The following is a 14,777-nucleotide window of genomic DNA, read 5'->3' as shown; positions in this document are numbered from 1 at the left end:
AGAAGCGGGGACTTACCTGTAGCGGGGACTTACCTGTATCTAACGTGGAGTCAAGTAAGATAATGTATGTCTCTGTATGTTGGAGTCAAGTAAGATAATGTATGTCTCTGTATGTTGGAGTGAAGTAAGATAATGTATGTCTGTATGTTGGAGTCAAGTAAGATAATGTATGTCTCTGTATGTTGGAGTCAAGTAAGATAATGTATGTCTCTGTATGTTGGAGTCAAGTAAGATAATGTATGTCTCTGTATGTTCCATCCTTATGTTACAGAGAGAGTTCTGGACAAGATATTCAGGTAAGTGGTATTATGGTGTGTGTGTGTGTGTGTGTGTGTGTGTGTGTGTGTGTGTGTGTGTGTGTGTGTGTGTGTGTGTGTGTGCCTACATCTGGGATGTAATTAGCAAAGGCCCCCAAAAAAGTGTTAATTATACAATTATACACTCTGTAGTCATCATGTAGTGTAATCTATGTAGTCTCTACCATACATGTGGTGGATAACCCATAGCCCTCAAATGATTCCATCTACGTTGTTTTGGTTAATGGCACCCTATGTGTTGTTTTGGTTAATGGCACCCTATGTGTTGTTTTGGTTAATGGCACCCTATATGTTGTTTTGGTTAATGGCACCCTATGTGTTGTTTTGGTTAATGGCACCCTATGTGTTGTTTTGGTTAATGGCACCTTATGTGTTGTTTTGGTTAATGGCACCCCGTGTTGTTTTGGTTAATGGCACCCCGTGTTGTTTTGGTTAATGGCACCCTATGTGTTGTTTTGGTTAAAGGCACCTTATGCGTTGTTTTGGTTAATGGCACCCTATGTGTTGTTTTGGTTAATGGCACCCCGTGTTGTTTTGGTTAATGGCACCCTATGTGTTGTTTTGGTTAATGGCACCCTATGTGTTGTTTTGGTTAATGGCACCTTTTGTGTTGTTTTGGTTAATGGCACCCTATGTGTTGTTTTGGTTAATGGCACCCCGTGTTGTTTTGGTTAATGGCACCCTATGTGTTGTTTTGGTTAACGACTCTGTGAGTGTGTGTTCTCTGACAGACGTGGACCAGTGTGCATCAAATCCATGTCTGAATGGAGGCACCTGTGTGGACCAGGTCAACGCCTACATCTGCATTTGTCCGAGCGGATTTGAAGGGCGGAATTGTGATAAAGGTAATACATCTGGCTGCTGGTAGCCTTGCGTAGCCAGATTCAAGTTCTATTCCGGGACCAAATTGTGAATGTGTTGTCTTGTTGTGTGTGTGTGTGTGTGTGTGTGTGTGTGTTTGCGTGTGTGTGTGTGTGTGTGTGTGTGTGTGTGTGTGTGTGTGTGTGTGTGTGTGTGTGTTTTCAAGGCACAGTATTGCCAGCCCACTATGGCTGTCTCTTTCGGAATGGAGGATGTGAGCACTTCTGCACAGAGACGCAGGATGCCCCACACGTCTGCAGCTGTGCCAGTGGCTACGAGCTGGGGCCGGACAACAGCAGCTGCAGCCCCCAGGGTGAGCGTGGGAGTGTGTGAGTGTATGAGTGTATGAGTGTGAGGACGTCACCATGCTTTCATATCTCACACACAACTCCTGATACAGCCACAGCTGTCTTAAGATGCACACACAACTCCTGATACAGCCACTGCTGTCTTAAGATGCACACACAACTTCTGGTACAGCCACTCGGCTCGGGACACAAAGAAAAGGGCACGATGATGGCCATTCTGTGATGCCATTATTATATAGGATCAGAGGTGTGCGCATCAGAGTTGTGTTTGTTAGAAATGAGAATTATCCGGTTCAATCCTAATCCTCCTCAACTCTCTCTCGTGCTCAGTGAAGTACGCCTGTGGAAAACCGAGGGTGACGGACTTCAACCCCAGAATCGTCCGAGGTGATGTGTGTCCACGTGGGCAGTGTCCGTGGCAGGTAGCGTATAGAAATATATGGGCTCAGGTAGCGTATAGAAATACATGGGCTCAGGTAGCGTATGCCCACACGTCTTATCATAAATACATGGGCTCAAGTAGCATATGCCCCACGCGTCTTATCATAATATGGGCTCAGGTAGCATATTATATATGGCCAACACGTCTTATCATAAATACATGGGCTCAGGAATCCTGCTGAAATAATTGTGAGCAGTTGTCAAAGCAAAACTGGCACATTTTGAGACAAGGGTGAAACTGAGAGTTGAACACTGAGGGGGTTGAAGCCCACTTCATCGTGTAACGTTACATTGATGATGTGATTATTACCCCGTATTTTGTGGTACAAAAAATAACCATGGTTTTTCGGTTTCATATTTTTTTGAGTACACCCCGTGTGAAGATCAAACTCAAGAGCTTCACATGAGACTGACGTGCTACAGTACCTACTGAGAGAATGTTTGTCCTTTTCCTGTGTGTCAGGCGCTGCTGAAGCGTGACCAGAAGTACCAGTGTGGAGCCATCATCCTGGGCACGGAGTGGATCCTGACCGCAGCTCACTGTGTGCACCACGCACTAGCAGCTCAGCTGGAGGTGACTGTGGGTGAGTCGGCTTGATGCCTCACCACTGGGAACCATTTACAAGGATACAAAGAGGTTTATTTGTCACAGTATGCATATCAGTACTAAAGTAAAAAATGCAGGGAAATGTGTCACATTGTGCACATGGGGGGGGGGGGTATATATATATGTGTGTGTGTGTGTGTGTGTGTGTGTTTTGCACTCTTAATAGAGGGTTCTTGGGGTGCTATATAGAACCACACAGGCTTTAAAGAACCCTAAAGGCACGTTTAGACTTGCTGTAGACAACGTGTTCGTGTACGCATCATGGCTGCCTCGCGTATTTTGCGGCCGTTTGGTGCGTCGGTCGTGCACGTCGTCGCAAGCGAACACGACGCGTCCGCGAGATGCAATACTGACAAGAAAGTAGGGGGCGATCATTGCCAAAACAAAGTGACTGCAAGATGCATTATCGACATCAAAGCTGGGGGCAATCATGAGAGTAAACAATGGCACATGGCCACATCCACATCTGATATTAGGCTACTAGTCTCCCCCTGGTGAAGACCTCCAGTAAGGTGCGTAATGCTGCAGCGAGTCTGTACACAGGACACAGCAGGTCGCACACGGACGCATACGCTTACGCTTGGTCTAACGGCAAGTATAATCCCAGCCTTAGGGGTGCCATATATGAAGGTACCCTTCAAAATGGGTTAAAGAACCATTAGGGGTTAAAGAACATATATGAAGCATGCAATAGAACCCTTAGGGGTGCCATATATGAAGCATGCAATAGAACCATTTTCGGTTCTACATACAGTAGCAACTTTTTTCTTAAGAGTGTACTACATCATGGGCAGGCAAAGGGTGTGTGTGTGTGAGTGTGTATTTGATAAAGAAAAAGACTTGCGGAAAAGACTGCAGAAACATGTTAAATGCAGTTAAATGTGTTGAATTTGTTTCATTTTCCTGCAAACCATCAAATGTCTCTCTGTCCCCCCCCCCCCCCCCCCGTGGTGCGCAGGCGAACACAACCGTGAGTTCACCGAGGGCTCCGAGCAGGTGCGTAACGTGACGCAGGTCCGTGTGCACGAGCAGTACGACCACGCCACCAAAGACAACGACCTGGCCCTGCTCCGCCTCACGTCCCGCATCGCCCTCAGCAACTACGCCATCCCCATCTGTCTCCCCGCGCTCAACGGGACCTTCGGCCGCACGCTGGCAGGCATCCGCTTGTCCACCGTCAGCGGGTGGGGTCGGTTGGCAGAGCTGGGACCCGCCTCGCCCGTCCTCCAGCGCCTAGAGGTGCCGCGGGTGCCCAACCAGGAGTGCGTGAACCACACGGGCCTGCAGGTGACGCGCAACATGCTGTGCGCCGGCTTTCAGGAGGGCGGGCGCGACTCCTGCCAGGGCGACTCCGGCGGGCCTCTGGTGACGCGCTACAAGAGCACCCACTTTCTGTTGGGCATCGTGAGCTGGGGCAAAGGCTGCGCCTCGGCGGACTCGTACGGCGTTTACACCAGAGTGGCCAACTACCTGCAGTGGATCCACAACATCACCGCCTGAGGAGAGCACAACTACCTGCAGTGGATCCACAACATCACCGCCTGAGGAGAGCACAACTACCTGCAGTGGATCCACAACATCACCGCCTGAGGGGAGGACAAGCTCACGGAGACCACAGCAGCATCCGGAGCTCTGGGCCGCCTTTCCCAGATGCGTTAAGAAGCTCCTAAGTGCTAAGAACTTCTCAGGAGCGCTCTAAGAAAGTTCTAAGAACGCTCCTAAGAAGTTCTTAGCACTGGCGAGCTTCTTAACGAATCTGGGAAACGCGGCCCTGGACCCTCATGCTGTCTGTATACATGGCAACTATCTGCAGGAGATGATTGAGATGAAAAGGAGGAAGATAAAGGCGCTCTGTTGCAGTGAGCTCCACAAGCACGGCCTGATGCTCATGGTGACAGTTCAGTTGGAGTGGAGGGATCTGGAACTGCATTCCAACACCTTTCAATAAAAACATGCTCTGATTTCTGATTATTAATTCCCAATATCGAGACTTTCAATAAAATATGAAAAACAGTATCAAAGATAGTCTCTCTCATTGTTGTCAGGTTGGTTTGAAAAGTGCTACAGTATACATAAGTGTGGGCTACCACTTACATAACAGCCTCAGCTAATGCGGCCTGAATACAAGCAACTGGGATTGATCAGGGCTGTTAAAACATAAGCAACTGGGATTGATCAGGGCTGTTAAAACATAAAACATCAAATGTACACATGAAACAAGTGGGATGCATCTCTCTCAATTAGTGGCTTGCGGATGTACAGCACTGTGGATAGAAAACATCACTCACCAAAACATTGACTCGTGCTGGCAACAAGCCACAACTCCGAAGGGTCGTGGAGTAATTATTAACGCCCCCACCTACGTCTGGTGTCCATGGGTCCAGGCTTGATTGCGGTGCGGGACTGTGGACATTAGATGAATGGTTAACACAATGACAAACAACATTCAAACAAAACAACAAATCAAAACAAAACTCTTGTCTTTATATATATGTATGTATAAAACAATCAGACTTCAAAGTGATTTGTGATTGTGTTTGTTAGCATGGAATTGTTCAGGTCACGTTACTTAGCTTTTTATTTGAGCTGTGAGAGCCTTCATGTCCCTTCATACTGCTAGTTGGCCTTCTGCAGAGAAACAGCAAATGTCTCCCTCATGTGGCCGGCCTCACGTACTGCACTGCTGTCCTCCGTGTTCATCAGATCTGGATACGATAAGAAATACTTTAATCATCTTTATCATACTTTATTTGGCTGTCCCAACAGCACCGTCCTATGAATGTAAACAAACACACGCACAGTTAGTAAAATAAGTAAATAGGGAGCTTGATGTTTTGAGCCCCCAACGTCGTCTTCCAGGTAGAGCTGCCACTGTTGACTTAAAGGCACTTAATCCTACCCCTAACCCTAACCCTAACCCTTACCTTAACCAATGCCTATCCCTAGCGCCTTCCAGGCAGCGCTGCCTTGAAGACAACGTTGGGGGCTCAAAACACCAAGAAACAAATAGGGAGAGGAGGAGATGCAAAGGCCCCTCCCACATCCGGTGAGGGGCAACAGTAAGCCCGTGTGTGATGGTGTGTTCTGTGCAAGGGGGATCTAGTGGCCACCACAAGCAAACTGACCATTCACCAGCGGGGTCAGCTCGCCAGCCCAGAAGACCCAGTCTCTCCATTCAATATGGAGTCAATCTGAACTACTTGCAGTTACACTTTCAGGAGAGACTTCATGAATCCAGTGTGATTTCTGCTTGTCCATGACGCCTGAGTAGAGTAGTTGTTTAATGTTTACGTAATGGAATGTGTTAGAGCAGCTGTGTCAAACAAACACAAGGCCCAGGGCCCAGATCTGCTCCACCAGCACACTTATTCCTCCATCTGTCTTCAACTATGTGCAATAAGCAATATCTCTAAGATATTATACACTGATTAAACCTAGCACTAAACCTAGCACTACAGACCATCCTCAGGATGTAAGAGGCTAAAGAACGGACATGGATGTACATGTAGGGGATTTCAAGAGAGAAAGAGCGGAATATGACAGCAGTACATGATTTGTACTTGTTTTCTGATAAGTGGGTATATGTAGTATTTCAAGAGAGAAAGAGTGCTACCGTAATTTCCCTATTAGCTGCGGCTTATACATTGATTTCGCAAGATGTCTTCAGCTATGAGGTTAATACACGGAGGCAGTTAATATGGTATTAATATGGTTTTGCTTCTTTTAACTGGCAAAACACACAGTCCTGTGTTTTATACACAATGTGGCATATACACAGGTAATTACTGCACATGACAGCAGAGCAGTACATGACTGGCACTTGTTCGCTGATAAGTGGCTAAAGTAAAAATACACTCTGATGCCCGTGCAGAAAAGATGATAATAACCATGACAGAGATGGTCCCCATGAGATCTTGTTCCAATAAATTCAGCACACTGCCCAATATGAGTTTGACCCCCCTGGTATGGTAACTTTTCGTATGTGAGAGCATTTAGAAGAATTGTTAGTTTAGTGAGGTTAGTCATTTTCAAAATAAAACTTTATCTGATTTTGAATAGGAAGAATAGTTTCTCCCTGCAAGACAGCTGATATGGTCCAGTTCAGTACTATATGTTCAGTACAGTCCAGAACAAAAGATCTGACTGTTAGAAATGCTGTATATAGCTCATTCTCTGTCAACCAACAATTTGTTTTTACATGCCTTAGTTAGGGTGGATTCAAATTGTGTAGAATAGTGCAATATACCATTGCAGACTCATATAAAGGTATATTCAACAATGTCATTCTCTCACTTTCTCCAGAAACAAAGTATTTCTGTTCCATGTGTTCAGTATGGAATAATGTGATTGGTTGTTGAATTATTTGCCTACCCTATTGATTCAGCTCCAGCACGCCACTGTAGAGGTTGCTGGGTCTGAAAAGAGACTTTGAGCACCTCACTGTACAAACAGGAAAACACCAAGAACAGAAGGAAGAAGACAGGAACCAACTTTACCTGAAATCTCTCACTCAGCGTCCTATCAGCATGTTGCATCTGGAGGCATTCTGTCTTACATCATTCTTAGTGACGCTGTGTAATTGCTACCCAGCTCCAGGTAAAAAAAAAACCCTTTTTGTTTATTATTTGATAAGTAGAGATGTGTGTGTGTGTGTGTGTGTGTGTGTGTGTGTGTGTGTGTGTGTGTGTGTATTGTGTAATTGTACACTCTAAGTAGAGATGTGTCAAAATGACACGTTGTGTGGGAGTGAGCTCAGGGAGAACTTGATTTTGTGTTAATTTCATGTACTGTAGCAACTACAACAACAACAACAACAAAACAAGCAAACAAACAAACAAACAAACAAACAAAAAGGCACATCTTTTTGCAGATACACATTTTGTTTGTTGTTTTGAGATACTGTAGCTGAACTCTGTTCTCCACCCGGCCAGCTACACAATTGCTGTGTTGAAATTGACGCAAAATGTGTCGTCCCTGAGCACACACACAAAACAAACGTGTTCAAATGCACATCTCTTGTTAGTGAAAGAGAAGTAGTACCTGACTGTGTAGATGTTTCCCGACTATTAGCCGCGGTTTATACAGAGGTTTTGCTAAACTTCTTCCGCTATGAGGTTGATATGAGGGGACAATATGGTATTAATATGGTTTTGTGTCTTTTTGCATAAAACACTGCCCTGCGGCTTATACACTGGAAATGACTGTAACCTACGTGTGTGTGTAACGTGTGTATAATAACCTACGTGTGTGTGTAATGTGTGTATAATAACCTACGTGTGTGTGTAACGTGGTCTCTGTGTGCCGGGTGGCGTGTGACTGTAACCTACGTGTGTGTGTAACGTGTGTATAATAACCTACGTGTGTGTGTAACGTGTGTATAATAACCTACGTGTGTGTGTAATGTGTGTATAATAACCTACGTGTGTGTGTAACGTGGTCTCTGTGTGCCGTGCCGGGTGGTGTGTGACTGTAACCTACGTGTGTGTGTAACGTGGTCTCTGTGTGCCGGGTGGTGTGTGACTGTAACCTACGTGTGTGTGTAACGTGGTCTCTGTGTGCCGGGTGGTGTGTGACTGTAACCTACGTGTGTGTGTAACGTGGTCTCTGTGTGCCGGGTGGTGTGTGACTGTAACCTACGTGTGTGTGTAACGTGGTCTCTGTGTGCCGGGTGGCGTGTGACTGCTGCAGTGTTCCTGGTGCGCGATGAGGCCCACGGGGTGCTGCAGCGCTCGCGGCGGGCGAACTCGGGCTGGTTTGAGGAGATGAAGCGGGGCGACCTGGAGAGGGAGTGTCTGGAGGAGCTGTGCAGCTACGAGGAGGCGAGGGAGGTGTTCGAGCGCACAGAAACTACCGTGAGAGCTTCTCAAACGTCTGGGTTCTGAAAGGAGCACCCTTTTCTCTCTGTCTTTCTTTTTTTTTACTGTATCACATATCATTCTCTTCTTTAAATGTATTACATATCATTCTCTTCTTTAAATGTATTTCATATCATTCTCTTCTTTAAATGTATTTCATATCATTCTCTTCTTTAAATGTATTTCATATCATCCTCTTCTGCTTTGATAAGCTTTGACACATTTGAGCTGAGACATTACAACCACAGTTCTTTTAATGAAAACAGTGTGACTGTGAGAAGTGGATAACAGTGTTGTGTTTGTGTACATATTTGCATGGATTTTTTCCTCTTTAGGATGAATTTTGGCGTAAATATAATGGTGAGCCCCTTTTCCGTATTTTTCTGTATTCAAAAAATAAGTCAATGATCTAAATGAGAACAGATTCGATAAAAACACACCATTTCATTGTAACAAGCATAAGAGTGTATGTTGCCTTTCAGTTGTAGATCACTGTCTGTCCAACCCCTGTGCCAACAACGGGGCCTGCGAAAGCCTCTCCGACTCCTACACCTGCATGTGCCCACCTGGGTTCAGTGGCAGGACCTGTGAGCAAGGTGAGCACCAGAGGACCCAAAGTGTCTCGTCAAATAATATCTCTTCTTCCCATCCCCCTGAGTGCCATTGCCATCATCATCCCTATGATTGCCCTACCATCGCCTGCTGTGGTTCCCTGCCAGGATCCCTGGCCCACACATCCTAGCGACCCATTACCCTCCAAAATTACTAATGGATTACTGATGGACTATTTATTCCCTATACTAGACTGCTTGAACCTTCTGAGACTACAAATGACTTTACTCTACTTAACTGACCCTAGGCAGATGGGTTGGGCCCTTGAGTCGTGGATCTGTCTGAGGTTTCTTCCTATATGTATCTCCAATTCTAGGGAGTTTTTCCTTGCCCCTGTTGCTCATGGGCTCTCTTTGAAGGTTTGGCGCTCTGTGAAGCGCCTTGAGACATGTGTAATGTTTTGGCGCTCTATAAATAAAATTGAATTGAATTGAATTGAAATTCTGCAGGATTCCTTAGATGCCAAATAGCCCAGTGGTCCCACACATTAGGCAGCATGAGCTGTGGGCTACTGAAATGTATACAGTGTTTATATTGTACTCAGTATTCCGCTCGGCTAGTTACGGCTAATTAGCTCTATTGGGACGACACGGCAGAAGAGGATGAAGAGGCTAACTGAGCTCAGGGATGCATAGGCCTACCCTGTTTTAGCTAGAGGAGGCATCTTGCTCCACAACAGGCCAGTTAAGCACATATGACCTTGAGGGACCTTACATGCGACTCAAAGCTGGGTCACAGGAGCAAGAATGCCAGGTAATGCTTTAGGTAGGCTATGTGTTCAGAAATGTGCAGTGGCCTATCCAGTCTGCTTAAAGGTGAGGTCAGTGATTGGGCACAGTGTACAGCGGTGTTTATTTATGTTTGTATTCAAAAATCTTAGCAACGCCTCTGTCCAAAACAACATACATCTTGAATCAAGAGTTTTGTTTTTGTTTGGGGGACAGGACAGGCTGCCCCCATTTTCTGCACCTGCAATGTTTTGTAAATGTCTGTTGATGTCTAACACAGCTCATGATCTCCCCGACAGACAACAAAGCCGTGCTTGAGACGTGTCTGTACGATAACGGCGGCTGTGAGCACTTCTGTGAGGAGACAGAACGCGGTCGCTACTGCTCCTGTGCTGACGGCTACTTCCTGGGAGCTAACGGAAAGAAATGCTTCACTCATGGTGAGGCCATCCCATACATGCTAAGCCGTTATTAAAATAATGGATAAAATAATGACCAAATCCATGACTGAACATAGATATTTTATATTTCACTGATTCACTGATCAGTGATCACTGATTGAGAAAATGGTGATGTGAGAAGGGGAGTGTGTGAAATAACGAAAGGCCAGTGAGGACGAGATGTAGTAGTAGAACGGTGCTGCGCTCCAGCAAGTTGCTTGGTAACATGCTCGTCGACTGGATTCACAATTTAAATACATTTATTGAATCATATTATAATCCAAATAGTCAGTAGGCCTTCATCATTTCACTTGTTAGATGGGCAACAAGGGCAGAAATACATGCAAAACTACAGTTTTGTCATGACGATGAGGCCTTGAAGTGAACGCTGGTAACAGGGTTGAACATCTCAGGGGGAGAGTGGACGAGGCCTTCAGGGGGGGAGTGGACGAGGCCTTCATGGAGGACATTCTCAAGTGTGGCTCAAATATCAGGCAGCAAAAAAGAGGGGCGGTTACAGAATAGACAGGGCTAGTAAGGTGACATTAGATTTGTGTGCATAGCTGGTTAGCGTATTTGATTAGCAATGTTTAAACAATGTTTAGGCCACAGAAACTTCATCCATCAAGTGTATGATTGATCAGAAGTGTAGTCTCCACTTCCCCCTGCTCTTGGTGCCTCTCCATGGACATCTTTTCCTTGACTGTCACGGCACATCTTTTTTAAAGAAGGCAGAAAAGGTATCAGTTAGCATTAGCAACCCTCAGTTAACAATCAGTCCAGCACTCTAAGAGACTGAAGAGACGGAGTGAAGCCTGTGTTTCCTCATTTCTCTTTTCAAGTGGATATTAAAGGTGTGTGTTTTGTGCCAGAGCCGATCCCCTGCGGCAAGGCCCCATTGGACGTCTCTGTGAAGGCAGCGCTGGACCCTCGAGCTCGGATAGTGGGGGGGACGATATGCCCTAAAGGCCACTGCCCCTGGCAGGTACAGTAAACAAAATGTAAACGTGTTGTTTTAATGTAAACGTATTATGCAAATGTATTGATGTTTGGCAGGTAAACATTTTGCAAATGTTTTATTTAAAATGTATACATTTTTGTCAGGTGAACAAAATGTGAATGCTTGTTTAAATGTATTAATGTTTGTAGGCCAGCTCTTGATTGTCTTCTCTACTCTATTCTATAGATTCCATTCTATAGATTCTATCCCATCTTACACCTTGTCCTAACCGAACGCAATGCGAGCGAACATTAGCGATAAAATCCATTTAATTCCATTGTTTTCAATTGGAGTGTCCAGACTGAAGCGACGCGAGCAGCGCGACGTTTTTAAGATAACTTTTGTCGGACGCCCCGTTTCTATTTTCTTTTTGTCGCTCACATTGCTCTACTATTCTGAATGAGAAATATGGAATCCCGTTACGCAACACAATGCCATATTTAACGGATTCAGTGTAGACAGACAATATTGACAGTCGCTCGCTTGGATCTGGTTAGGACACGGTGTAAAGCTACAGTAGGCTGGGTGAACTCTGTCTGACCTGCTGGAGAATTGGGATGTTGCCCGGCAGCTCAGGCTGGAAACCCGCACATCTAACTCGCCTGCTTCCTGTCCACAAACTTTGGGTCCAATCACAAACTAGCTTATCCAAAAGGCGCATCCAGATCGTTGATCTGATTGGTTGAATTTGGTTAATTGGGAGAATGATAACTTGCACCCTTCCCGCTATATGTGTAGATGTATTCATGGAGGGATCGTAATAAAATATAGCCTGGTAGTAAACTAGACCCTGGAATCTTTCAGATTAAGGGTCTGGCCACAAATCATGAATGGCCTAACCCGAGGGGCGGCACCAAGCATCAAGCACCAAGATCTGAAAATCTCACTGCACGCAATTGGATAACACTACGACCAACGTTTACTCTGACTGATTCTGGACCTCGACGCAATTGGATAACACTACGACCAAAAACGAAAGTTTTAGCGCTGTCATCATCAGTTTAGCTCGCCCACTCCTTTGGAAACAATGTGATTGTTTAAGATGAATCTATATAAGATTGGGCCTCAGTCACCCCACAGAACTTGGATCTGCTGCTGGAACTCTGTTTCTGGTAACACGTCCCCAGGCATGATTCTCCTCTCTGATTGGTTGAACTAAAGATGGTACTGTAGCTTTGTTCACTCCTGCCTGTGTTGCCTGGCTGTTGAGAGTTTTACCACACCATATGTGTGTGTGTGTGTGTGTGTGTGAGTGTGTGTGTGTGTGTGTTTACCACACCATATCAAATATCACCTCGAGAAATAGATAGGGGTCGACTAGAGTGATGCGACAGTGACGGTCGCCCCATCGTTCCATTTGCTGCCTGTGTGTGTCACACCGTTCACTTCCGTAGATTCTATTCAGTTTTGCCCGTCGTCTCCCAGAAATCCCCAGTGCATGGGCAGCTGTGTGTGTAGGCCTCAACATGTTGTGTGTGTTGTAACCCCAAGGTTCTGCTGGTGTATGGCACGAAGGCTTTCTGTGGAGGAGTCCTATATAAGCCCACGTGGATCTTGACTGCGGCACACTGTTTGGATAGCGTACAAGATCTCAAGCATCTGAAAGTAATTGCAGGTACAACGTGAGGGAGCTGAAATGATCCTCTGTGTGCATCACCTCAACCCCACATTACCTGCGGCTCTGACACTGCCATTTAACACTGACATTTAACACTGACATTTCTCTGTGTAGTGTTAGTTTACTGAGTTTGTAAGTTATGAATTAAAATCTTATGACATAATGGATCTTTGAAATAGGATTACTGTCAATAGGACTCAATGAGTGGAGCCGAGCTATGTCTGAACCTGATGTTTATTTAAAAGCTTTGTTGTTTGTTTCTCTCTGTGTCTGTGTGTGTGTGTGTGTGTGTGTGTGTGTGTGTGTGTGTGTGTGTGTGTGTGTGTGTGTGTCACAGGCGAGCATGATCGATACGTGGAGGAAGGCACAGAACAGACCGTCATGGTGACGCAAATGATTCCACATCCCAATTACGTGATCAAAACAGCCGACAACGACATCGCTCTCTTGCGCCTGCAACGTCCAGTGGAGGTCACGCCGTACGCCGTGCCTGTGTGCTTGCCGACGCGTGCCCTCGCTGAACGGGAGCTTTGGTCAGTGCACTTCCACACGGTGAGCGGATGGGGACGTCGCAGTGAGAATGGACCACAGTCCAGCACCCTCCGGCGACTCAAGGTGCCGCGTATCGGAACGCAGGACTGCATAAGGGACAGCAATGTGTCGCTGACCGTGAATATGTTCTGCGCCGGGTACATCGAGGGCCAGGAGGACTCGTGTAAAGGGGATAGCGGGGGTCCGCTAGTCACTCACTATCGGAACACAACATTCCTGTTGGGAATTGTGAGCTGGGGGAAGGGATGTGCCCGACCAGGAAATTATGGGATATACACTCGCATGTCAAACTATCTAGAGTGGGTGCAGGAGCAAACCTCTGAATCGGGACTCAACACCACAGCCACATAATCATAATATTTATAGTGGTCATGCTCAACTCCAGAACGCAATAAATCATTTAGACTGTAGGCTACTTTCAATTGTTTTTTTTGTATTGAATGTGTGACATTGAGTGATTTATTGGAAAATGTATCTGATTCAGATTTTAAAAGAGATAAAAATAAAGGCAATTTCCTACCCACCTCAGACCTATGAGCTTCTGTGTAGAATTTTGTTTCTATTTCTACATGGGATGAGTAGTTATCTGCTGGAAAATAATATATCAGATTTTCAAGGACTGCCATTGACTTTAATGCCGATGCTGTTGATATAGCCTAGCTATTAGAGATAACATTTTCCAAAGTGAAATACACTTTTGCTGGTTGGAGAGGGGGGTCATGAGACTTGGCCAATGTTTTTTGGGGGTCACCAGACAAAAAGTTTAGAAGCCATTGCTTCACAGTGTGATCCATGTGACAGCCACCTGCCATCAGTCACACCAGTCAAACTACGATAGTCTAAATATGGGTTTATCCATAATAGACAGGGAAAAATCCAGAACGATCTAATAAAGGTCACTACCAAACTTTTCTCAATTGATTCTATAGTACTTTTCCGCGTAGAATCCATTTCTGCTTGGGACATTTTTATGTCACGCATAGTTAATGAGATAATTTGCATATTTGAATACATTAGGGCAATTCCATATCAGTTGGAACAGGTCCGACACCATGGTCCTCAGTTTTTCCTGATTTTTGGTCCAAATGTTCCTCCATGTCTCATTAGAAGAAAACCAAAATTTGAGCTGGGTATCTTGTTTAGTTTCTGAGATATGGCTCTTCAAATGTGGTTAGACGTGTCCTAAAAAAAGGCTGACAATTCCTGTATTTAATGAGCACCACTTTTTTTTAAACCCCTCTCCTCTCTTAAGGCTACCATATTATTTTCTAAAAATTTGAACACTGGGGCAGTACCCTGTGTTGTTGTCCAAAATCACAAAGGAATTACAGTCCTTCCCACCATTGGAGACTTATTCATCGAAACAAACCCATATTTTTTTTGAAAGCAATGAAAAAAATGCCTGTTTTTGTTCTCTTATGGTCATGAATGCCTAGCA

At 45.3% G+C, this 14,777-nt stretch overlaps 2 protein-coding genes across 3 annotated transcripts in view; both read left to right on the top strand.

The window, feature by feature from the left end:
- The window catches only part of f7l (coagulation factor VII, like), a 5,698-nt gene extending 1,273 nt beyond the window's left edge, over window positions 1-4,425 (top strand). Inside the window, exons 3-8 of one of the 2 annotated variants that reach the window (XM_062527248.1) lie at window positions 272-296; window positions 1,049-1,162; window positions 1,351-1,491; window positions 1,817-1,908; window positions 2,391-2,511; window positions 3,493-4,425. In XM_062527248.1, the coding sequence (XP_062383232.1) occupies window positions 272-296; window positions 1,049-1,162; window positions 1,351-1,491; window positions 1,817-1,908; window positions 2,391-2,511; window positions 3,493-4,034 (1,035 nt within the window). In that variant the 3' untranslated portion in view covers window positions 4,035-4,425. Of the gene's footprint in view, window positions 1-271; window positions 297-1,048; window positions 1,163-1,344; window positions 1,492-1,816; window positions 1,909-2,390; window positions 2,512-3,492 lie in introns of both variants that reach the window. The other variant, XM_062527247.1, reaches the window with a different exon arrangement.
- A 2,516-nt stretch (window positions 4,426-6,941) lies between these two features.
- LOC134070804 (coagulation factor VII-like) lies at window positions 6,942-13,867 on the top strand. Its single transcript, XM_062527249.1, has 8 exons — window positions 6,942-7,130; window positions 8,223-8,386; window positions 8,725-8,749; window positions 8,872-8,985; window positions 10,029-10,169; window positions 11,042-11,154; window positions 12,661-12,784; window positions 13,125-13,867. The coding sequence occupies exons 1-8, from the start codon at window positions 7,061-7,063 to the stop codon at window positions 13,688-13,690; spliced, it is 1,317 nt and encodes a 438-aa protein (XP_062383233.1). The 5' UTR covers window positions 6,942-7,060; the 3' UTR covers window positions 13,691-13,867.
- Window positions 13,868-14,777: the final 910 nt, after the last annotated feature.

This window comes from Sardina pilchardus, chromosome 23 (assembly GCF_963854185.1).
Source record: "Sardina pilchardus chromosome 23, fSarPil1.1, whole genome shotgun sequence".
Taxonomy (NCBI): domain Eukaryota; kingdom Metazoa; phylum Chordata; class Actinopteri; order Clupeiformes; family Clupeidae; genus Sardina; species Sardina pilchardus.
This window is presented reverse-complemented; position numbering and strand designations above follow the sequence as displayed.

Excerpts from the sequence above, each read along its gene's own strand:
- LOC134070804 (XM_062527249.1), top strand. The coding sequence starts at position 7,061 with ATGTTGCATCTGGAGGCATTCTGTCTTACATCATTCTTAGTGACGCTG. Across the intron at positions 8,387-8,724 it reads TCGAGCGCACAGAAACTACC|GATGAATTTTGGCGTAAATA; the intron begins GTGAGAGCTTCT and ends TTTCCTCTTTAG. Across the intron at positions 12,785-13,124 it reads GCATCTGAAAGTAATTGCAG|GCGAGCATGATCGATACGTG; the intron begins GTACAACGTGAG and ends TGTGTGTCACAG.